General features: G+C 36.2%; 1 protein-coding gene across 1 annotated transcript in view; it reads right to left on the bottom strand.

The window, feature by feature from the left end:
- The window catches only part of CDK14 (cyclin dependent kinase 14), a 535,950-nt gene that overhangs the window by 497,741 nt on the left and 11,324 nt on the right, over nt 1-26,885 (bottom strand). Inside the window, exon 2 of the mRNA XM_053553550.1 lies at nt 17,566-17,811. Within this exon, the coding sequence (XP_053409525.1) occupies nt 17,566-17,642 (77 nt within the window). The 5' untranslated portion in view covers nt 17,643-17,811. The remainder of the gene's footprint in view (nt 1-17,565; nt 17,812-26,885) is intronic.

The following is a 26,885-nucleotide window of genomic DNA, read 5'->3' on the forward strand; positions in this document are numbered from 1 at the left end:
AAAACTCAGGTTGGGGGAGTAGAATCTATTGTACATGAAATGAGAATTATTCACACACATTGCTATTTAGGATGAAGAGAGCAGATGCATTTTACACATGAAATATTTGAAAAACAATGAACTTACTTGCTTTTCCCTTTGTATACTGTAGCATAAGATCCTTCCCCTAACTTTTCCAGTTTTTCATATGAGTCAGCTTTTCCAAATTTCGGACTTGTTGGCTAAAAGTGGAGCAGAGGGTAAACAAAACATATTGTATCAAAGTAATTAACAATAAATATCCTGATTTTGCTGAGAATGTACAGATTCTTTGTAATCTTTCAAACAATTTTTCCTGATATACTTATTTTTAAAAACAACATAATACACAGGGTACAAATCTCAAAAAATACAAATAAACACAATGTAGAAATAAATCTACCCATAATCTAACTAGAGAACCACTCTTAGGATTTTGACATCTCTTTCTTTCAGCACTACCTATAGGCTGGTAATTGCTTTTTTGCATAAATGGGATTATACAATACACCCTGTTTTGTAACCTACTTTTTTTTTGTACTTGCTTAATATATTATGAACACTTCCATGATATTATATAATCTTCTAAATTAAGAGCTGATAAACCGTGACCCACGGGTTAAGTCCAGCCCACCACCTGGTTTTTGTAAATCTCAAGAGCTTGGAATGGTTTTTCCTTTTTTTTAAGGGTGGGGGGGATCTAAAGAAGAATAAAATTCTATAATATGTGAAAATAACATAAAAATCAAACTTTAATCCATGAAATTTTACTAGAAAACAGTCATGCTCTCATTGGCTTATTGTCTTACGGCTTTCCGGCCACAACAAGTTAACAGTCGCAACACGATATACCTGATACATCTTTCAGGAATCCTCAACATTTTTGTTATATATTGACACTCAGTTTTGTTTTCCATTTCTGGTTCTGATTTATTATTTTTGTAAAATATGTTTTCAGTCACTGTGATATTTTGGATGGGACAGAGGTAATATAGCTGATATAGTCGATAATGGTGAAAATAATTACCATCTACTCCTGTTTTAAATCATAATTATGTAATATTCAATCATATAAAGGTATTACTTCAATACCTTTTAGTGATGCTGCAAACAAATAATGAAAGATGTATCATTCAGATTTCAATAATTAATACGAATAAAATGGAACTCTTAGGTATATATAAAACAATCCTTAAGGTTTAGCTGCCACAAAATAACTCTTCCTTAAGACAGGGATTTGATCAAGGTTAAAAGCTTTTTTACAGCTAAGGGTACCACAAACACAGCAAACAATCCTCAGAAAGGGAGAATATTTTTGCATGTTATGAATCTAACAAAGGCCTGAATCTATAGAGACATCAAATTAAACCATAAGAAAAGAGCAAATAATCCTCTCTAAAAGTAGGCAAGAGACTTGAATAGAAACTTCTCCAAAGATGACAGACAAATGGCCAACAAACACATGAAAAAAAAACTCCTTTTTTAATCATCAGAGACATGCAAATCAAAATCACTTGGAGATATCACCTAACTCCAGTAAGAACAGCCGATATCACAAAGTCCCAAAACTGCAGATGCTGGTGTGGATGTGAAGAGAAGGGAACACTTTTACACTGCTGGTGAGATTGCAAACTAATACAGCCTTTTTGGAAAGAAATATGGAGAATCTTTAAAGAGCTAAAAGTATACCTTACATTTGATCCTGCAATTTCATTAGTAGGTTAACTACTCAAAAGAACTAAAATCATTTTACCACAAAGACATTTCCACCAGAATGTTTATTGCAGCTCAATTTATAACTGCCAAGTCATGGAAGCAACCCAAATGCCCATCAACCCATAAATGGATCAACAAACTGTGGTATATGTATACCATGGAATACTATTCAGCCATCAAAAAAGATGGACATTTTACATTTACCTGGATGGAGCTGAAACACGTTCTTCTGGTAAAGTATCACAAGAATGGAAAAATAAACATCCAATGTACTCAATACTAATGTGAAACCAATATATAAACAATTACATGCTCCTATGAACAATAAAACACAAATATAGTCTAGTATAGGGGCAGGGGAAGCTGCAAGAGGGAAGGAGGGAGGAGGGAGGACAACTGTCAGAAGGAGGAGGGTATGTGCACATTGTGAGGGTATATAACATGCCCCCTGGGTAAGGGGGCTCTTTTATAACTGGACGTATACCCTGGACATGAGAAAAATGTAATCTAAAAATTTATACCTTTATAATAATTTGAAATAAATTTAAAAGTAAATAAAGTCAATGTGAACAATTGGGGCAGAAGAGGTCAAGCTCTCAATCTTTTCTGATGATATAATCTTATACTTAGAAAAACCCAGAGATTCAACTATAAGACTCCTGGAAGTGATCAAGAAATACAGCAATGTCTCAGGGTATAAAATCAGTATCCACAAATCAGTAGCCTTTGTATACACCAATAATAATCAAGTTTAAAAGCAAATCAAGGACACAATACCCTTCAAAATAATTTCAAAGAAAACCAAATACTTAGGAATATACCTAACAAAGAAGGTGAAGGACCTCTACAAAGAGAATTATGAAACCCTAAGGAAAAAAATAGCAGAAGATATTAACAAATGGAAGAACATACCATGCTCATGGCTAGGAAGAATCAACATTGTTATTGATGTTTGGGTGTCTATACTACCCAAAGCAATCTACAGATTCAATGTTGATATTAAAATATCAACATCATATTTTCAAGAACTGGAAAAAACAGTTCTTCATTTCATATGAAAGCAGAAAAAACACTGTATAGCCAAGGCAATTCTTAGTAATAAAAACAAAGTCGGAGGCATCACTCTACTAGACTTCAAGTTATATACAAGTCCACAGTGATCAAAATAGCATGGTATCAGCACAAAAAAATAGAGACATAAACATATGGAACAGAATACAAAACCAAGAGATGAAAAAAATCTCTTTATTGCCCTCTGATCATTGACAAATCAAACAAAAGCATACACTGGGGAAAAGAAGTCCTATTCAACAAATGGTACTGGGAGAACTGGCTAACCATATGTAAAAGACTGAAACTGGAGCTGCACCTTTCACCATTTACAAAAGTCAAATCAAATAGATAAAATATCTAAATCTACAGCATGAAACAATAAAAATCCTGGAAGAAAGCATGGGGAAAACTCTTACTAATGTTGGCCTGGGGGGAAATTTTATGAAGAAGACTTCATTGGCAATCACAACAACAACAAAAATTAAGAAATTAAATTAAAAATTAATAAATTAAGCTGAAAAGCTTCTGCACAGTTAAGGACACAATAATTAAAGCAATAGACAACCTTCTGGGAAAAAATACTTACATGTTACAAATCTGACAAAGGGTTGATAACTAAAATCTACAGAGAACTCAAATTAATCAACAAAAACAGAGCAAACAAAACCATCTATCACTGGTCAAGAGACATGAACAAAACCTTCTCTAAAGAAGACAGACAAATGGCTAACAAACACATAAAAAAAATGCTCATTATCCCTAATCATTAGAGAAATGCATATCAAAACCACCTTGAGATATCACATAACCCCAGCGAGAATAGCCCATATCACAAAGTCCCAAAGCTACAGATGCTGGTGCAGATGTGGAGAGAAGGGAACACTTACACCCTGCTGATGGGACTGTAAACTAATACAGACTCTTTGGTAAGAAGTATGGAGAATCCTCAAAGATCTCAAAATAGATCTTCCATTTCATCCAAAATCCCACTACTAGGCATCTACCAAGTAGGAAAAAAAAAAAAAAAAAAACCTGCCTACAACAAATTTTATATCCTAACAGAATAGCTTCATAAATGAAGGGGGGAAAAAAAGTCTTTCTTAGACAGGCAAATTCTGGGTGAGTTCATCACCCTGAGACTAGCCCTACATAAAAATACTCAAAAGAGTTCTATACTTGGAAACAAAAGGTCAATATTCACCACCATAAAAACACATCAAAGTATAAAACTCACAGGTCTTATAAAACAATTACACGAGGGAAGAAGAGGAAAAACCAAAACATAACACAACATAACTCTGCCAACCCGCAAAGATAAACAGAGATTAAAAAAAAAAATCTACACAGCAACTATTACTAGATAATAATTAACAATGACAGAAACAAAACCTCACAAGTTAATATTAACTTTTAACATAAATGGATAAAATGGTCCATTTAAAAAATATGGGTCAACAGCACAGATTAAAAAAAGCATAAACCAACCATATGCTGCTCACAAGAAACTCACATTAATGATAAGGACACTTACAGACTGAGGGTAAAACAGAGGAACTAATGCTATTCCACACAAATGGGCATGAAAAGCAAGCAGGAGTAGCTATACTTACAACAGATAAAACCGACTAATTCAAAACCCACTGAAAAGAAGACAAAGAAAGTCATTCTATAATGATCCATTATATCCTCATGTTGATTATATCAACATGATCAAATCAACATGAGGATATAATCCTCCTAAATATATAGGCAGCTAACACTGTACCACCCAGTTTTATAAAACAAATATTAGTAGGCCCAAACAAGAAATAGACAACAGTACAATAGTAGTGGGAGACTGCAGCTCCCCATTCACAGCATCAGACAGATCTTTAAGACAGAAAGTTAAGCAAAAGAAACACTAGAGTTAAACTGGACATTAGACCAAATAGACATAATAGGAATGTTCCACCCAGTTCCACATAAGTAGAGCACGCATTCTTCTCATCAGCACATGGAGCATTCTCTAAGATAAACCATACTGTAGGCCACAAAGCATGTCTCAATCAATTTTCAAAAACCAAAATCATATCAAGTACCTTTTGAGACTGCAGTGGAATAAAACTAGAAATCAGCATCAAGATAAATTCTTGAAAATATTCAAACATAGGGAAAATTAAACATGCTTCTGAAGGATCTTTTTGTCAATGACAAAATTAAGACAAATTTTTTTTATTTTTTTTATTAAGTCATTTGTACATAGATCATGAATACATTTTTGTCATTATGGGATTCATTGTGTTGATTATTTATACAAATTGGAGTGCTTACATCTTACTAATTAACATAGCCTTCACCTCAATTTACCCAATTACAGTGTTAAGACATTTGTGTTCTATACCTGATAAAGCCAACTTGTATTTGCAATTTGCTGAGCTCATAGGCTCAAGACCAGCCTGAGCTAGAGCGAGACTTCTTTTTTTGTTGTTCTTCTTTTTTTTTTTTTCTTTTGGTAGAGACAGTCTCACTTTACCGCCTTCAGTAGAGTGCCATGATGTCACAGGACTCACAGCAACCTCTAGCTCTTGGGCTTCAGCAATTCTCCTGCCTCAGCCTCCCGAGCAGCTGAGACTACAGGTGCCCTCCACAATGCCCAGCTATTTTTTGGTTGTAGTTCAGCTGGGGCTGGGTTTGAACCCGCCACCCTCGGTATATGGGGCTGGCGCCCTACTCACTGAGCCACAGGTGCTGAGACTTCATTTTTAAAAATAACAGGGCTTTGTGGCAGACGCCTGTAGTCCCAGCTACTTGGGAGGCTGATGCAAGAGTATCACTTGAGCCCAAGAGTTAGAGGTTCCTGTTAGCTATAACACCAGGGCACTCTACCAAGGGTAGTAAAGTGAGACTCTGTCTCAAAAAAATAAATAAAATAACTGAAAATGTAAAAACAATACCCAAAAACCTCTATAATACATCAAAAACAGTGCTGAAAGGGGTATTAAATGCCTATCTCAAAGAAACAGAAATTAGAAATCAACCTAACATCAGACCTCAAGTGGAAAATCTAGAGTAAACTAAACCCAAAATTATCAGAAGAAAATAATAAAAGATCAGAGCAGGACTAAATGAAATTGAGACAAATATAAAAGCTCAACCAAATGAAAAGATTGGCCCTTTGAAAAGATAAATAAAATTGATAAACTGCTACCTAGAAAAACTAAGAAAAGACAGAAAATCCAAATAATCATAATCAGAAAAGAAAAAAAAAGAGACATTATAACTGATACAGCAGAAATACAAAAGACCACAAGAGACTACTATGAACACCCATAAACTCAGAATAGAAAACCTAGAGAAAATGGATAAATGCCTGGAAACATACAACCTGTCAAGATTGAATTAGGAAAAAACAGAAATCCTGAAAAGACCAGTAAATCAGTAATGACCAGTAAGATTAAATCAATTTAAAAAATGAAGTCTTCCAGGAAAAGAAAAAGAAAAAAAAAAAAAAAACAGGATCAAATGACTTCACAACCAAATTCTACTAAATAGAAGGGTGTCCATAAAGTTCATGTGCAATTTAGAATAGACAACTATTTTAAATTACACAACTGGACAACTATTTTAAATTGCACAGGAACTTTATGGATACTAGTACCAATCCTCCTAAAACTATTCCAAAAAAAACAAAGGAGAAGGATATCTTCTCTACAAAGCCAATATTGCTCAGATACCAGACTCAGACAAGGATACAAAAAAAACTACAGACTAACAAGCCTGATGAACATAGACACAAAAATACACAACAAAATATTAGTAAACCAAATCAGCAACACATCAAAATACACCATGATCAGGTGGGTTTTATTTGGGATATAAGAATGGTTTAGCATACACAAATCAATAAATATGATTCATCACATAAGCAGAATTAAAACAAAAAGTAAATAATCATCTCAATAAATGTAGAAAAAGCATTTGACAAAATCCAGCATTCCTTAACGATAAAAAACTTTAAAATACTAGACATAGAAGAAACATACCTCAAAATAATAAAGGTCATATCTGACAAACTTAACAGCCAGCACCACATTGAACAGAGAAAAGTTGAAAGCAATCCCTTCAAGGTCTGGAATAAGACCAGGATGCCCACTCTCAACACTTCTATTCAAAGTAGTACTGAAAGTCCACACTGCAGTAACCCAACAAGAGAAAGAAATAAAAGCCATCCAAATTGGAAACGAGAAAGTCTAATTATCTCTGCTTGCCAAGAATACAGTCTTATACCTAGAAAATCCTAAAGACTCTTCCAAAGATTTGATAAATAAACTCATTAAAGTTTCATACAAAAATCAACATATAAAAATCAGCAGTTCTATACATCAGTAATGATTAAAAACTAAGAATCAAATCAAGAAGTTAATCCCATTTGCAAAAGCCACACACACACACAAATACACACAAATAAAATACCCAGAAGTATATTTAACCAAGGAGGTGAAATATCTCTGTAAGAAAACTACAAAATCCTGATAAAAGAAATTATAGATGACACAAATGGGGAAGCATCCTGTGCTCATAAATCAAAAGAATATGATTAAAATAACAATACTGCCCAAAGCAACCTAAAGATTCAATGAAATCCCCATCAAAATGCCAATGTCATTTTCCATACAATTAGAAAAAAAAATCCTAAAATTCACATAGAACCAAAAAAGAAGCAACTAGCCAAAGCCATACTAAGCAAAAAGAATAAAGCTAGAGGCATCACATTACCTGATCTCAAATTATACCACAAAGCTATAGTAAACAAAACAGCATGGCATATTAAAAAATAGACACATAGATCAATGGAACACAATTCAGAATCCAGAAATAAAGCCACATATCTACAACCAGTTGTTACTTGACAAAGTCAATAAGAACATGCACTGTGGAAAAGACACCCTCTTCAATAAATGGTACCAGGAAAAATGAATAGCTAAATGCAGAAGAATGAATCTGGACCCCTGTCCTATAACACATATGACAATCAAACTCACAATGAATTAAAAGCTTAAATGTAAGACTTGAAAGTGTAAAACTACTAGAAGAAAACCTATGGAAAACCCTTCTGGACATTGGTCTAGGTGACAATTTCATGACTAAGAACTCAAAAGTACAAGCAACAAAAACAAAATAGACAAATGGGGCTTAGCTAATTAAAAAGCTTCTATACAGAAAAAGAAATAGTCAAAAGAGGCAAGAGACAACCGTAGAATGGAGAAAAATATTTGCAAACTTAGATATGACAGGGGGACTAATAACTAGAACTTACAGGGAACTCAAACAACAACAACAAAAAATCAAATAACCCCATTAAAAAGTGGGCAAAGGATGAATAGACATTTCTTTTAAAAAGACATACCAATAGCCAGTAAGTACATGAAAAAATTATCGACATCACCAATCATCAGAGAAATGCAAATAAAAAGCACAATGAGATATCATCTTCCACCAAAAAGAACAGCTATTATTAATAAGGAAAAAAAAAGATTTTGGCCAAGATGCAGTGAAAAGCAAACACTTAAACACTGTTGATGAGAATGTAAAGTAGTACAATCTCTATGAAAAACAGTATGGAGATTTCTCAAAGTACTAAAAATAGAACTACCATTCCATCCAATGAAAAGAAATCATTGTATCAAAAAGATGCCTGGACCCATATATTTATCTTAGCACTATTTACAGTGGCAAAGATACAGAACCAACCTAAGTGTCCATTAATGGATTTTTGGATAAAGAAAATGTGGTGTATATACATATAAACATATATTTAATCTATATACATATACACAATGGAATATTATTCAGCCACAATGCCTTTTGCAGCATCATCCAGACGATGGAAGGGCAGGAAGGAGGAGAGGGATGAGAAATTCTTAAGGCACACAACGTACATTATTTCAGTGATGGCTGCACTTTATAAAAGCTCAGACTTCACCATTATGCAATATATCCATGTGACAGAACTACAGGAGTGTTTCTTAAATTTATACACGTTAAAAAAAAAAAAGTTTCATAACTTTTGCAGAACCTGAAAACCAGTTCTTCCAAGATGTAAATAGCATCTAATAACACAAAACTGTGCATACTGTGGAACTCCTCTTACTCATCATTAACGCTAATAAAAAAAGAAGTAAATTAATTTACTTCTTTTAATACTTGAGATTCTCAAGTATTAATCCAGCATTCGTCTAAACCAGTGGTTCTCAACCTTCCTAATGCCACAACCCTTTAATACAGTTCACCATGTTGTGATGACCCCCAACCATAAAATTATTTTTGTTGCTACTTCAGAACTGTAATTTTGCTACTGTTATGAATCATAATGTAAATATCTTATATGCAGGATGTATTTAGGCAACCCCTGTGAAAGGGTCGTTTGACCCCCAAAGGGGTCACAACCCACAAGTTGAGAACCACTGGTCTCAACAGTGATTGAAGATTGAATGCTCTCCAAGGAAGAATGACTGTGGCAAGTGTAGGGAGAACCACTATAAAATTTACTAAGAGCTGCAAGAAAACTTACAAAGTCAAATAATCCTCTATAGAGTTGGACACTATAGTTACCAAAGGATCAATTTCTTCCCATGCTCCAAGATTACATATTGCTAATTATGTAATGAAATGGAGCACAAAAGCAAAAGTTTTTGATCAGAGCTCCTAGAGCTGTATAATATTTTCAGCATCATCTACTCTAATATAAATATATAAATATGAAAACGTCCCAGAAAGACTGATTTGCCCAAGATCATACATTGAGTTTCAATTAAATATATTTTTCCTCAAACCAAAAGCCATGTATTTAATCTTCTCTGATTTAGCACTCAGTATTTAAGGGGCAGGGGACAGGAGCACAAGTTTTATAATGAACAATGTTTTAAGAAAACCTCCTAACCAAGTAACAGGGTTTGTTTTAGATGTATGTATTGGCTTGCTAGAGATGCCATAACAAAGTTCTGTGGAGTGGATGGCTCAAACAACCCAGACTTATTTTCTCACATTTCTGGAACCTAGAAGTCCCAGGTTAAGGTTCCATCTCTCTGCTGGCAACCTCCTCTCTGTGCTCTCACCTGGCCTCTCCTTGGTTGAGTGTATTCCCGGAATCTTGGGATCTCTCCTCTTCTTTAAGAGTACCAGTAATACTGGATTAGGGCCCTACCCCAACAACCTCATTTTACTTAGTTTCTTCTTCTTCAAAGATCTTAATATGGTTACATTCTGAGGAACTGGGTTTGGAACTTCAACATACAAATTTTAGAGGAACATAATTCAGCCCATTACACTCTCAGGCTCTCTCTATACACACACACAGACACACACACACACACACATATACATACACACACACAAAGGACAAGGATATTTCAAAAACTAATATAGAAGGAAAGAGAGAAGGAGAAGAAGGAAGTGGGGTTATGAATGTTTTTCTAGGAATCTAACTAGTTTTATGTAAGTTAAACTATAGATTATAATGATGAACTCTTCAAGCGTTACTTTCATTTAGGACCACCTATTTTTTTTCTCTAAAAACCTTGTGAGATACAAATCATGCATTGAGGTGAATAAAGTAAAATTTAATGGAAAAGTACAAAGTCGCCTGACTAGTCCTGTGTGGGTTATGTTCTCATGCATTTTTCATCACCGGGAACAGCTTGTGAATGTCACACTTTACCATCGCCCTTCTGAGCCCAAGTTTTAAATAGAAATTCTAAAACCTATATTAAACTTTAGTATAAAATGATCTTCAATGGGGAAAATATTGTGTTCACAGTTCCACTCTAAATTATTTAAAATCAGAATGAGAGGTCCGTGTGTTTGCTTATGTGCTCCATTAAGAACGAATCCAACTGAAGTTAAAGAAAAATAAGTAACTCTTTGCTCCTATTAGGCCTGAACTGCTAATGCATACTTCAAGTAAGTTACCACAAACTTGGCAAGTGATTGGGAAGCTAATATTTTCACTTCCTGGAAAGGCACAAATAATTCTCCTAAAAATGATGTATTTCCCTCTTTATAAATTGCTTCGAATAAAAGAGTCAATGTAATTGTTTTAAGATAGACCATACTAAACTTAACTATTAGAGAAACTCAACTGAGGAAATTAGAGAAACAAGGAAAAAAAATTATAAAAATTTGTATTTACAAGAATTACCAAGTACAAGAAGCTGGCTAATGGTACCAAGTAGTCTAAGTAAGTGGATTTGGTTACATTAGCTGTCATGGTTAAAGTATATTCTACTAACATTGCAATGCCAGATAATTAAAATGTTGCCATATTCAACAGAAAACCACGTTATTTGCCATGTGAAGCTGATTTGTAGATATTGTGGAAATACACTATAATTCACAGATCGATTGTGTTGGCTCCATAGAGAATCAAACATGTTAATTCCTCTGTAAAAACTGTCCTAGTCTACAAAAGAACAAGCCTATGGAACAGGGGATGTCTATGAGATAATCTAAGCTTTGAGAGTTAGATTCTGACAAAGTCAGGCTCCTATTTTAAGTATGCAGAAATGGTCTGATCTGTAATTACTATGCATATAAATAAGAAACCCAAATGCTGTGTCTTTAAAGAAGCCAATAATAAAATCCTTCCTATCAAATAAGCAAAAACTAAGAATAAATCAGAGGGAAGGATCCTATTTAGTCTGATAATTAAAGTTCAGGCCTTTCATTTGTCTTTTTTTTTTCCTTGCAACTTTATTAAATGATCACATTTAAATAAAGATGCTGGATCAAACTAAGATGTAGTGAACCCTGAACATTATCTTTGGCTCTTTGATGTCAGGTGTGTGGATGGATGAGAAACAGCTTAATGGGACAACTCTTCTCTGCTTATCACTTCCTTACTTACAGTGCAGGCTTGAGATATCGCTTTAGAGACTAAGAAATACAGAGGGTTAATCAGCAATTGCTAAAAGACACTAACTGCATGGAGATGTGGAATTTAACGAGATAACGTTAATACATTTTTTTTTTAAACAGAATAAAGGTACAGAGAACCGTCAATTGTCTGGACCAGTGGAGGGCAACATTGGCATGGATAATGAAAAGTGCAGGTAATGTTCCAGCTGAACAGTGTTTGCCACCCTGCCATGAAGAAAGTCTTCCTTGCTCTGGCCTACTTCATTCTTTGTGCAGTAAAAGAATAACTAGTTAGGGCGGCGCCTGTGGCTCAGCGAGTAGGGCACCGGCCCCACATGCCGAGGGTGGCGGGTTCAAACCCAGCCCCGGTCAAACTGCAACAACAACAACAAAAAAAAAAAATAGCCGGGCGTTGTGGCGGGCGCCTGTAGTCCCAGCTACTAGGGAGGCTGAGGCAAGAGAATCGCGGAAGCCCAGGAGTTAGAGGTTGCTGTGAGCCGTGTGACGCCACGGCACTCTACCCGAGGGCGGTACAGTGAGACTCTGTCTCTACAAAAAAAAAAAAAAAAAAAAAAGAATAACTAGTTAAATTTCCAGTGATTGCTATGTGCCCAAGTTTGAGCTAACCGCTGTATATAAAGCCCTGGATTTTAATCCTTTATAATACCACCATGAGGTTGGTCCCATTATTAGCCCTATTTGCACATGAAGAATTTAACGACTGGCCATATGAAATAACTCATCTAAAATCCTATAACCTACCAACAGAACTAGAATTCAAACCAAGTTGATCAGAAATGAGAATGTATTTTTGTTACCACTACTATATCGGTGGAATATTCCCATGAGTTCCGAAGTCACACCTAAATGGAGGAAACACTAATCATGGTTAGGTCTGTCTTCTACTAAAACCCCATGCCTGGAGGCAGAGATGGGTTTTTGATCTGTATTTTAATACTGCATAAGTATACCTTGATGTTCCTGATAATGATACCACGATATGGTATCTGTTAAGAATGCCCATAGTTTCATACTGACTTTTTTGAAAATGGATTTTTACCCTCACACATAACGTCTTAAGATTTTTGAGGACTCTCTGAATTATAGAAAAACAACAATTAAGAATTCTTGCTCTATTACATTATACTATAATTATGAAAATGGGTAGGTATCAGGGTGAGAGAGGAAGGATTTAATCAGAATTACACGACCCCATTAACCACAATTAAAAGTCAAACCTGCCTGGGCAATTTTTCTATTTCCTTTGATCTCCAGAACCAGCTTTATTACTCACATTGATAGCTCTACCACAGCCAAACTAAGTAAGCCACAGTTGGGAGGCAACTTGGTTACAAACCAGATCAAAGTGTTGGACAAACGGACCAAACACCACATAGAAATAAGCTGAAAAAGGGGCTTAGTTCTATCTGGGAATTCTCCACTCTCCACGAGGAGGGAATGCCAGATGAGACGACCTTCCCAAGAATGAGTCTCTGAGAACTGAAGTTGAACTCTCATTTGCAAGTAAATACCATTCTCTCTCTGCAGATAAAGCTTGCCAATCATGAGATGTAAATTTTTATGATGAAGGAAAGAGGTAAATATGGAGCTATTTGTGGAATATATAAAGGAGTTTAAGCTAAATATGAATTTCTGAAAATATGTTCTCTTTAAGCTCAGCTTATGACAGCGCAACTCAATGAAATCCCTTCTAAGTTGGGCCAACAAGTCAGGCAACCTCCTATTACCCTCCCAATAACTGCAGCCATTGCAGAGCGCTGCTAGGCTGGGGGAGGTGACAGGGAAAGGAGAAAGAAGGTTCGTAGTGTCAGTGACCGTATTAAACACTACAGGGACTAGTCCTGGGAAAAGCAGACACTCGAAAAATGCTAAAACAAATAAACAAAATCTGTCAAACACCCCCTTGAAATATACCAGTTTAAATAAATCACATTCTTTACTTTTTTCCTGAATTTTAAAGCACCACTATTGGGCTGAGCAAGGTGGCTTGTGCCTATAATCCTAGGACTCTGGAAAGCCGAGACAAATGGATTGCTGGAGGTCAGGACTTGGAGACCAGCCTGAGCAAGAGCAAGACCCCGTCTCTAAAAACTAGCCAGGCATTGTAGTGGGCGCCTATATTCCCAGCTACTCAGGAGGCTGAGATAAGAGAACCACTTGAGCCTGGGAGTTGGAGGTTGCCATGAGCTATGACACCACAGCCCTCTACCCAGGGCAACACAGTGAGACTCTGTCATAAAAAACAATACAGTAAAGTAAAGTAAGATAAAGTGCCACTATCTGGGAAAACTCAGCAAATAAGACTAGCATGATGGCCCGTGAGGTCAAGGTACTCCTCATCCCTGGATTTCAGTCTTGGTTCCTAAAACATACAATGGCCAGTATGTGAACAGCACGTAGATATATGTAGCTGGCAAGATGTGGTGTTTTAAAATGGTTTCTACCACTGCATTTCTAAGAAACAATGCTTTTAAAACAGTGGTTGCAAGGCAATAATTCTATCACATTCTCCTTCCCTCTCAATTCTACTCTTGAAGCCCATTCAAGAGTAGCAATACTTTTAAAGAAATAACAACAAAATAAAGGTACGACATTAATCCTGTGACTCGTAGGTAAAAGGACCCCTCCTTTGACGTTTATCAGCCATCATTACATCTTCTACACATCTTTAAGGATAATACTTTCCCATGTTCCCCCTGGGTATGAAATGATCAAACCCATTCATTATTGCCGGGGATGTAAAATGGTGTTACACAAGAAGTGTTTCTGCCTCCATTTTCTGCCCAATTGGGAATCCAGTGGAAATTAGTCTTTCCACAAAACACAAAGTGTAATAAAACACCTCTTCCTATCACAACAGGGGAGAGAACAGTAAGACAGCAGGCAGAAAGAACTCAGAGAAAAAAAAAACAACAACAATATTATAGCACTCTGCTAAAAGAGAAAAGAAACCATTTCCAGTTTCATAAGGAAAAAGCAAAGACATTTGCTAGAACACACTAAAAGGAACCAAAAACTCCTAAAATGAGAAGAAAGCATAGCAATTCCCACACAAAGTAATATAAGTGCCTTAATTTTAAAAAAAAAAGTCATCCCAAGATGAGCCAGCAAAGGGTAAGACCAATATGAAACTCAGGAAAAAGGATCTAAAGAAAGTTAACAATAAAATAAAAGAGACACAAAGTTTCTAGGTAAACTTGCTGGCTTGGACACACACATTTACCTCTCCCTCTCACCAACTCATACTAAAACGATAATAAAGTTACAAGCCACCAGAGCAAGCAGAATGAATAAGGGGAACACTACAGACAAAATACAAATACAAATTTGAAGATGGGAGATAAGTAGAGGAGAGGTCACTGCCTAGGATGGGTTTAAAAAAAAAAAAAAAAGGTTTGATGCCTAAATGACCACAGGTATAACCCAATAAGAAATAAGTTGGTTCATATATCAGAATCCCAGAAACACTCAAAAATTAGAGACTGAAGTTCACAGTGGGGCTAAAAACCAAATGACTAGCTGGAGTGGGTTCAAAAGTTTAGGTCCTTTCCCCTAAACTCCTCCAGCCAGGGGCGTCTCCCTCCCCAGGCCCAGCAGAGGCTATTTCTCGGAAGAGGTTGAATCAGAGAAGTCCACTAGAACTCGGGCACTGGAAGTGGATAGGTGGATGAAGACACATACCGAATGAGAAAAGTCACAAAGAAGTCTGCAGAGAGAACTGAAAGGCCCTCAGGTTCTTCCTGATCATTTCAAAATAGTGGAAGTTTAGTTTATTTTCCTAAAAAACAGATTGGTAAATCTGCTTTAGGAGAACTATCCAATCGAGAAAAAAAGACATTTGAGAGTGCACCTATGAAATGACCAGGTCTTCACCAGCAGACCCTAAGCGGAAGCCCGGCAGCTGCAAAGCCACCTAGGCAGAGGGGGCTTCCAGTCAGCTCTTCAGCACCTAACTCATTATATGAATTGAGAGCCAACCATTCTCTCCGACACATAAAACCACCAACATGCTCAACAGGCAAGGCAGAGACCAAATAAACAAAAACAAGGAACTCAAAGTAAACTCAGAGATAATTTAGAGAGCATATAAAAGAAAAAAAAAATGTTTCCCAAAGCCACATTGAGTATCCTCAGAAACATATGAAGTGATATATTATTCAATAAGAAAGAACAGGATGATTTTTTTAAAAGAACATTCAAAGAATAAGAAAGAGCTTGTGGAAATAAATGTTAGCAAAATTAAAAATGCAATTGATGGGGTAGAAATTGAAGTCTTAAAAATACCCATAAAGCAGAAAAAAAGATTTTATCTACTAGAGGAAAGATAAGGGAATCAGAAGATCTAGAAGATCAATATAGTAGTGCCAATATCCATCTAACAAAAATGCTTTTAAAGAGGATTAAAAGGAAAAATTAAATAATAAAATATTTTCTGAAACTGAAATTAATTTCAAAATTGAAAAGATCCACTGAATATCAATAAAAAAATCTATGCCGGCAATAAAAAGAAAGTCCCAGAAGATTACACAAAGAAAAAGAAGATAAAAAATAAATTGGCAAACAGTCTAAGGCTTTCAATAACAACACAGAAACTGAGAAGACAACAAAACAAGTTCTTTGAAATTCGAAGAAAAAATTATTTTGGAATCATATACCCATAAGGAATATTAATCAAGTAATCGTGAACAAAACCATAGTCATAAGTGCAAACCTTTCATCACCGTTTCTTAAGGAACTAGTGGAGAATATGCTTCGACAAAACAATGAAATAATCAAAGAACAAGAAAGATACGTGACCCAGAGAATAAGTACTTAACACTCAAAAAAAAGAAGGAAAATACAATTCACAAGAAAATCCTGAAAGAAAGCATTATAACCATAGACTTGAAAATGAAGCAATCCAGATTAATTTAGGACTATGCAGAATTTTAAGGGCAATCACTAGGGGAAGGAAAACTGATAGATTACCTGATTCTGATTTGTTTTAGAGGAGTTCTATGGTTTTGCCACATAGTTCTAGGTTTCAATCTGTGATTAAAATTATATTAATTACAGTAATCACGACGAATGAAGAGGCAATTATAACAAGGAAAATTTTTAAATTGCACAAGAAAGGAAATTTCATCATAGTACATTATGTGGCTTCACTATAAACAGTATTTACATTCTCATACAATTATAAATATATTAATTTAAGCCAAAAGTAGGAAAAATGTATTTGGGAACAGACACGTAACACAGAAAATTCTCTATGAAACATCCCTTTATACACACTAGTTACATCTAAAGTCCAGGTCCCTCCACACTTAACTGCTGGACATTCTCTTTCCTCTGGCCCTGGGGAATTTGCCCTGAAGAGTTCTACTCCAACATTCCCTATTTGGCACAGGGCATTGTTCCGGAAAAGCACTTCAACTTGTCATTTGAGAACAGTCACAGGAGGAAAATTAGCCAAATACTCTCCAAGTAGGAATAATATAAGTGAACAAATTTTGACATTTATTCTAATATAAAATTTTTTGTGAACGTACATATTTCAAAACCATCTACATAAAGTTCAATAACCTCTCCAAAGGTCTGAAAAAAAAGATCTTTAATTCTAAGTTCCTCTAATGAGAAACAATTAAAAACATCATTTTTCCAAAAATAAGTTGAATCATTTCATTTATTTGCTTGCTAGGTGCTTATGAATAAGGAGTCCATATATAGCTTTTTTGCTCTCTCTCTTCTAAAACCTTAAACCACCCTCGGAGAGAATGCATAATAACACACTGATAAAGACACTTGCTGTCTTCCAGCTCAGCATGTTATTATTATAAGAGGGATACTCCTTCTTTTCGCCGTGATAAACAAGACTGCACTTACCGAGCTGGGGCTGGAGTGCCGCCTAACTTTAGGGGACTCTTTGCCAGCAGAGGAGGTCTTAAAGTTAATACAAGCATTATTCTCAGAATGCACCCTCTTTACTTGGTTCACTGGCTTCTCAAATGGGTCAAAAGTGCTCTGCGTCCTCTGAACTCTGACTTTTTTATCCTCAGGAATTGTGTCCAGGGGTTTGATCACTGAGTCCATTCCCTGGCAGTTCCGTGTAGACATCTTTGTGACACATATCTGAAAAAGAAAAGAAAAGAAATTAAATTCAGAACTCTCCACTGAAACTTTAATATCACTAAACATGCCGACACATTACTCTAGAAAACGTGCCAATTTCAATTTCAGAAAGCCCCCAAATCCCACATTCTGAAAGCTAAATCAGTTTAAATCATAGTACAAAAAAATTCCTCCTAATCATTCTGCTTATACTTGCTCAGAGCTCACACTAAAAACTCTACTCCTAAACTAGGAGACTTGAGTCCTAGACTGCTCCTACACAGGTTCGCGACCTGTGTCACATGTTACACCATCTGATTGCCAGTGGGCTATTTCTGAAGCATTAAGAAGTTGGGTAACTTGCCTTAATGTTAAAGAAAACAAAACAAAACACATAAAAAAAAAAAAAAGTTGGGTTGAATCAGATGGGCACTTCAACTGATGGGTCATCATGGAAGCAGCAAACACAGCTAGAGAAAAAAAGGCATTATGTTGTTTAGAAGTTCTATGCAGAAATGTGTATTTTTAAAATCTGTCCCCATCTTGATTTCATCTCCAAATTGGAATGGAGCTAAGGTTAGAGATACTGAAGAACTGAGGACAATAGTGGTGATTTTTTAATTCCAGAGATACTGGATAAAAAGGAATATTGCAGCAAAAGAAAAGCGCTGAAAAACACTCCTTTCAAAATTTTGTTTACTCCGCTCCACTAGACCTCCACTTCCTGCCCCTCCCTTCCCTTCTTCACTCATTTTCTTTCAGCAGGGCCTGCCCCACATTCATTTAGTCTCTGCCTTTTGCTCCTTGTTTTCTCCTTTATATTCTAACCCTTGCTCTGATTCTCCCTGTGCTCTGGAGAGAATATCCTTTGTTGTCTTTATTGAATAACTTCATGGCCTCTAGCTTGTCTGTAATGCAAGGTAACTTTATTATTCTCTCTAAAGAAAAAGATAACTCTAAATAAAACTCTTTGCAGCATTTCTTCTTATATAATGTTTCCACATCCCTATATGCTATCAAAAAGCAGAAAAACAAAAGATGTTTATGAAAAAGCCTCCATTATTATCGTAAATATATAAAGATTTTGAGTACATATTTTTGATCTGTCATGGGCTGAAATCTGTGGATGCAGAACCTACAGGACCTGGAGGGCTCTGCAACTCTGTAATACTCATAGAATAACACCACATGGGGAATAAATACACCTGCACATATGCACAGAAATAGGTAGATACAGACATACATACAGATACAGATATAGATATTTCTATGCATGGATACGAGCCAGTGAAAAGTATAGAAGGAAACGCCACAAACTGTTTACTTCAGATACCTCCTGACATGTAGAACTGAATGGGTGACGGGTGAGATACACAATTTTTTGTGCACCCTATATTGTGTGAATTAGATAATAAACATGCTGACTTGCGCAATTATTTTTAAAGCCCTGAAATGGGAAATACATATAATCAAACAAATCTCTCTCAAGTTTTTGAAACAAAAAAGCTTTTAATTAAATATTAAGCATCAACTCGTTCCAAGAGTGTGTCTCAACTACTAAGCACAGGCTGAATTCTAATTAAGTCAAATAGGAAGAATATCATCACACATTTTAGCACACCACAAAATTACTAAAGATAATTTTTATGGCCTCAAGGCAGAATCCTCTACTCGTGATCAAAAAGGAACAATTTAGCCTGAGCAGGTTAGATGCACACAACAGCACAATATTTTTAAGGGTTTTTACATTTTTTTCTTTTTCTTTTTTCTTTCTTTCTTTTTTTTTTCTTTTTCTAAGAGACAGGGCCTACCTCTGTTACCCAGGGTAGAATGGAATGGTACAATCATAGTTCAATGCAGCCTCAAACTCCTGGGATCAAACAGTCCTCCCACCTCAGCCTCCCAAGTAGCTGAAAAGGACAAGGATGCAACACTATGCTCAGGTAGATTTTGTTTTTGTTGTTTTTTTTGTAGAGATAAGGGTCTTACTATGTTGCTCAGGCTGATCCCAAACTCCTGGCCTCAAGCAATCCTCCAAACTCCTGGCTTCAAGCAATCCTCCCGCCTTGGTCTCCCAAAGTGCTGGGATGACACACTTGAGTCACCACATCAGCTATGCATTCTTCTTAAGGATATAAAAGCAGTAGATGATAAATCACCCATATAATTAAGGCAATTAAATTATACACACATGGGCCCCAGAAGTAAGCAAGCCCCAAGCACCAAAAATTTGAAGAAAAATACATAAGGGCACATGAAAATCAAATTGCTCAAAACCAACAGCAAAAAACTAAAAACTGAAATACTTGATAACCAAATAATACAGAAAGGCAATTACAAAGCATCTGGAACTAAATGAAAATAATATTGATAATATGCAATATGAAAGTGATGAGATACAGCTAAGGTTGTACTTTAGTCATGAGAAAATTTATAATACTAACTGCACACAGAAAAGAAGTAAGTCTCAGCTTCCACCTTAAAATACTAAAAAAAGAAGAGCAAACAAAACCTAAAGTAATCAGAAGACTAAAATAATAAATAAATATCAGAGTGGAAATAAATGAAAACAAACAGAAAACAATAAAGAAAACCAGTAAAACTAAATGCTGGTTTTCGGAAACTATTAAAAGGAAAGAAAGCCCTCACCAGACTGATAAGGGAAAAAGGTCTGAAAATAAACATTGCCAGTAGCACTACCAGGAATGGGAGCACTGACATTACTATATGTTTCCTACAAATTTTAGGAACAAAGTTATCCTAATAACTTCAGCCACTGAGATGAAACAATCAAATTCCTTGTGGGGGGAGGGGGAACCTCACCCATCCAAGCTTACTCAAGAAGAAACAGGTGAGCTGAATAGGCCTGTATCTATTAAAGAAACGGAATTTGTGGTCACAAACCCTACCACAAATACAATGCCAGAGCCAGATGGCACCACTGGTGGAAGTAAACCAAGCATTTAAGGAAGAAATAGCATGAATTCTACAGAAACTCTTCTAAAATATTTATGATGAGGAAATACTCCCCAACAGATTCTATGAAGCCGGCATCATTCCAACACAAAAAACATTACAAAGAAACTTTATGTTTTCTCTCATGAAAACAGATGCCAAAAATTATTGGTACATTTTTAACAAGTTGAATTCAGTAATGTGCAAAAAAGGTAATAAATTCTGACAATGTAGTATTTATCCCCAAAATGCAAGGTTGGCTTAACATCCACAAATGTGTAATTCACCACTTTAATTCATATGCGATTGTGTTTCCCAGTGACACTCCTTCTAGGTATTTACCCTCTGGAATTCACCCTGCCAAGAATATGGCAGAAATCATGGGATATCACTGCTGAGAAAAAAATTAAAAGACTGTTGCTCCTATAGTGGTGCTCTCTCCCTCACAACTGCTCTCTCCTAGATCACTAGCCATGGGAAAAGCCGGCTACCACATTGTGAGGCCTCCTGTGGAGAGGCACATGTGTAGAATGACTAAGCCCTGCAGATAACCAGGAGCCAGGCCTTCCCAGCCAACAACAGCAAGACCCAGCCTACAGCTAGAGAGCCACAGAACTTATGAGAGAAAAAGTAGTTTCTTGTTTTAAAATGTTAAGTTATGGGGTTATTTGTCATGCAGCAATAGATAACACACAGATTTTTTTTTTAATCATACGAGAAAAAGCATTTGACAAATTCCACTCATGATTTTAAAAACTCTCAATAAACTAAAAACAGAACAAAACATCTCAACCTGATAAAGGGCATCTACAAAAAAACTGACAGTCAATGTCATATTTATTAAAAACAGGAGTAAGTCAAGGATGTCACTTTCACCACTTTGAGTCAGTACCGTAGTGTAAGTTCCAGACAATGCAATAAAGCAAGAAAAATAACGTCATCCACATAAAAAGAATAGATTCTGTTCACAGCATACCTGACCATCTATATAGAAATCCAATGAAATCTAGTTTTTTTTTTAAAGCCACTAGAATTAAGTGATTTCTTTTATTGAGGGTCCAAGATACCAGAACAATATACAAAAATCATTTGTGTTTGTAAATACCAGCAACAATCAGAAATATGAATTTTTAAAAACACTACCTATAATTTCAAACAATACAAAATATTTAGTAATAAATACAACAAAATATGTATAAGAACTGTACACAGAAACTATAAACATACTGAGAGAAGCTAAAACTAAGAGGGGGTGCAAAAGAGAAGGATTAATTCATGAGTCTGGAAATTTACTGTGACATGCACAGGAAGAAACTAATCTCTATGTTTCAGCCATAAAATAGTAGTAGTTTCTTACTTAACTTAAAAAGATATATATACACACATATGTAAATCAAGCAACATAATAAATTTATATAAAATGATAAAAGTAGACATTTATTTGATGTATGAATGGGAAAATGGTAGCGCGTTAGGACTCTAACCTTATCCGTGCAAAGTCAGCACCAGGACACATAAACCACACAAAAATATCAGGTTCTGCCAACCTGAATGTGGAGCTAATTTTGATACTACATTCGAGGTCTTTGAATCACATTAGTAAAAAAGACCTTATTAGATAGAAAACTCTATTTTTTTCCCTAACTTAAAATATATGGAGAAAATTTACAATGAAGTATAACTTTGTAGTGTATAAATACCAGAACAAACACAAAAGACAAAAATTACCAAGAGTAAAGTAACAATATCACTTCAGCAAATCAGTAGAGAAAAGAAAAGCAGGAAGGACACCATCAAAGCTAAAAAAAATGAAGTTAATTCTTAACCAGTTCATAAAATCATATAAACTCATATTAAGCCTTTCATTTCCTGACTTTCATGCTACCAGTCCTCGCAAAACAAAGACTCACAAAGTCATTTGTTGGCTTTAGGAGAGAGAGGAACTACAACTAAAAATTTTGTTAGTTCTCTGAGTCTGTACAATTTAATCAAAGGAAATTGTTACAGAATTAATTAAAGGCCTGTCTCCATTTTTATGCCTTAAGGGCCTTACGTCAATATGTCTTGAGGCAGGCGGCGTCTGTTTCCATGGATCTGACAATGGCACACTTGATAAAAGTAAAAACCAGGGGAAGCTGTGCACCTGTGGAAAACCAACATTTCTACAGCATTCTATCATCGACCATTCTTCATGACAGAAGAATGGCAGCCTTATCCCAATTGTTAAAGAGGAAAAATCTTTAAACAAAATTTTATTTGCTAAACCTAAATATTTCCCATAAACATTCTTAAACACTTCATGTTTATCATTCTTGGCATCTACTAGCAAATGACAAAATACAAGCGGAAAACAGTCAACATATGACAGACTTCTTAAAAACAGTATTCTTTCAGGGACACATCCTATGACTGTTATATTAGTACATCCAAAACCATATTCCTTGCTAGTTTCTAGTTCAGATATTAATTTTAAAATACATCAATATTCCACAGCTGCTTGCAGAGTATCTTGTATTCCAGGCACCCCTACCAGCTGAACACGTTTGAGATTCAACATCTTCTTATGTAGTCCCATGCAAACAAGGATGTTGTCTACGTCATCACCCCTTTCTACAGGGCCTCGCTCAGTGCCTGGCCCTCAGTAAAGCTCAAGGAGGTTTTGATGAATCGATAAATCAGTTTTAAGAGACTCTTTAACTACTCTTCATATTTTACTCCCCAAAACGCTGAAGCTCTGTGACATTTGTTATCTTCAGCTATTGTTAAAAAAATTTTGAAACAAATAAATATGTATATATTCATAAAGTGCTATCAACAAGATTTTTTAACTGTAAGCTCATTGTGAAATCCAAAATGATACCTAGTTCCCTTGCTTTCCCCTATGATGAGCTATCTATCCTATAAGGTCATATGGCAAATGGGAGCTTACCAGGAGTGGGCTATGCAGGTGAGCCCTTCAAAAGCAGAGCATTTTCCAAGCTAGTGGCAAGAGAAAGTCAGAGCAACGGGATCTAGCTAGCCTGAAAAAAAGCAAATGTTCATGCTATGAACTGTCTACATACAGAGACCACATGGCACAGAACTACTGGGTGGCATTTAAGAGCTAAGAGTGGTCTCTGCCTGACACATGTAGAAAAATGGAGGTCACTGCTGGATAAGCACAAGACAATGAGTTCCCACACTAGGGAGCCTGTAAGAGGACCCTCAGGCCCAGATGAGAATCGCAACCTCAGCCAACCTCTTAACCTTTGCCTAAAGTGACATCTTAGGCAAAGAAGCCAGCTGTGCCACGCCCAGACTCCTAGCCTAAAGAAACTGTGGGATAGTAAGCCAGTAAGTGTGTGGAAATGTGTGATCCTGCAATAGAAAATGAATATACTCATTTTACTGAAATTGCTTGAAGTACTCTGACATTTGAACAGAATGTTCTTAGAAACATCAGATCCGGGAGAAAATAAGCAATGATTCTCATGTCTAGTATAAATATATGAGCATATAAAATCTGACAATTAAGTTCACAGTCAGCCTAGAAAAAGTGCTACATACCTCATTGCTAAACCATTACAGTCACCTCTGAAGTACTGCCCTTGACCATCTCATGACCAAGGTGATATTCGACAGTGAGGTATGCAGCACTTTTTCCAGGATGAGTTTGCTAACTTAACTGTTGGGCCTCATACAGTGAGGCTTTTCTGCACAATGTCACTAAATTAATATTAGAAGCTCAGGTGGCACCTGTGGCTCAAGGAGTAGGGCTCCAGCCCCATATACCGAGGGTGGCGGGTTCAAACCCAGCCCCAGACAAACTGCAACAAAAAATAGCCGGGCATTGTGGTGGGTGCCTATAGTCCCAGCTTGCAGGATGCTGAGGCAAGAGAATTGCCTAAGCCCAAGAGCTGGAGGTTGCTGTGAACTGTGATGCCACAGCACTCTACTGAGGGAGACAAAGTGAGACTCTGTCTCAAAAAAAAAAAAAATTAGAAGCTTATTAACAAGTTTTCCACATAATTAAGTTTATGCAGAATTTTTGCTGGGTCTGCATTTCACGCGGGTTTTTGTGAATAATACTATGTAAACGCCTGCTTTGTGCACACATCTCCATCCAGGAATGTAACCTCCACTTGAGTTTTCCACACAGGGCAAAGTAACTGTTCTGAAAGAATTTCAAGTTTCCAGTATTTGGGATAAACTACTTAAATGTGATCTGGCCATCTCTGTCAACCACAAGTACAACAGAAAGCGGAATCCAACCCCTTCACAAAGATAGGAGGAGTCAGCCTTGCTGACCTCACAAGCTTGGAGGACAGCTCACCCTGCTAACCCTGAACAGAAAATCGAGAAGTTGATTTAAAGAAGGAACTGGGCAAGGTGAAGTAAGAGCATACTTATTCCCTGCAGAAAGCTGTAATTTCTGGCAGCTTTAAAAATAAAATTATTGGAGTACCCAGGGTGGATGAAGGTAAAAGTGAATATAGTCTGGATCCCAGCAGTGAAAGAGGGAACTCAGGGACAGATTACATCCTGGCAGCACCCGGGTCTTCAGCTGAAGGCTTTCATCAACCTGTCAGCAATCTAAATTAACCCTTCCCCTCCCCCAAATAGAGTTTGTCTTTCTGCCTACAACAAAATGCTTATGGTCAGTGCAGAAGAAGGTCTTAGTAAAAGAAATAACCTCCCATATAAGAAAAAAAAAATGCACAGAAGAGTGCTAGATCACGTTGAAAAAAAATCAGTAAAAACACAATCCTCAAAAAGGCAGATTTTCCAACCACCAAATGGTAGCCCTTTTATCCACTGCTAACTTTCATGGGTATCTCAAGTGCCCAGGTTTTGGTCTATGTTCCAATTCTCTACTAAAAAAAAAAAAAAAAGAAGAAGAAGAAGAAAAAAAACTCCTGGCCATTACCAAAAAACTAAGATCATTTCAAAAAGATCCTTTCAAAAATGTCAGGACAATGCTAGAAGAACAAAGAAATTTGCCTTCAGGGGCGCCCACTGGACAAACTGTCAATATTTATTTGAGCACCAAAAGGAAAAATAAAATATGGTTAAGTGAAACGAGTTGTTGAAAGACCAGAGAAAAGTTACTGTAAAGGGCAAAAGGCAGTTACAATATAACAGGATAAATGTAATTGGGTATGGTTGGGTTTAATACATACAATTGTTTGAGTTAGCCAAGCAGGGATAAAAAAAAAAGTAGAAGCTGTACTAAGAATAGAAATGGCTGATCACAGCCTGTGGGGAAAGAGGGTCCAGGCAGCATGGGTATTAGAAAGAGGAGTAATACAGCATGTTCCCAGGACAACAGGCCAGGTGGATATAAAACAACCACAGGCTACAGGTAGGTGATGGTGCCTAACCGTTTTACAAAGTATTCTCTAGGGGAAACTGAACCCTGATCTTTAGCATCAGGCTCGCTTCTTACAAAGAAAACTTATATTAATCAATGAAAAAGGCAATTTTTTAAAATAAGTTTAATAGTAATAATATAAATGAAATTTAACACTTAAAGAGAGAGCACAGCTTGACTGCCAACCTGTGCCTCACAGAGGAATCACTGATTTGGCAAAAGCAACCAAGACCCCATCTGTCAACAACTCAGATACAATAACCCTGGATATTCTGAGAGGCAATGTTTTACTTCTGGACTTATAAAAATTACAAAACCCCAAGAAAAAGATACAAAAAAATATTATTAATGAACTTTCTGAAAGGAATCTAAATAAGCAGATCTATAACACTAGGAAGGTATGAAAAGAAATATGGAAGTACTAATGCAATTAATTAAACCTACAGTGTTAGTGTTTTAAAAGAGCATTAAGTATAGTAATTTGTGATAATTATATTTGTGCATGTTTTTTTTTGTTTAAAAGTGTGTGAAATAGGCTCAGCACCTGTAATACAGTGGTTACGGTGCCAGCCACATACACCGAGCCTGGTGAGTTTGAGCCCTGCCAGGGCCAGCTAAACAACAATGACAACTGCAACAATAAATAGCCGGGTATTGTAGCAAGCACCTGTAGTCCCAGCTACTTGGAAGACTAAGGCAAGAGAATTGCTTAAGCCCAAGAGTTTGAGGTTGCTGTGAGTTGTGACACCACAGCACTCTACCAAGGGTGACATAGTGTGACTCTGTCTCA

This window comes from Nycticebus coucang, chromosome 11 (assembly GCF_027406575.1).
Source record: "Nycticebus coucang isolate mNycCou1 chromosome 11, mNycCou1.pri, whole genome shotgun sequence".
Taxonomy (NCBI): domain Eukaryota; kingdom Metazoa; phylum Chordata; class Mammalia; order Primates; family Lorisidae; genus Nycticebus; species Nycticebus coucang.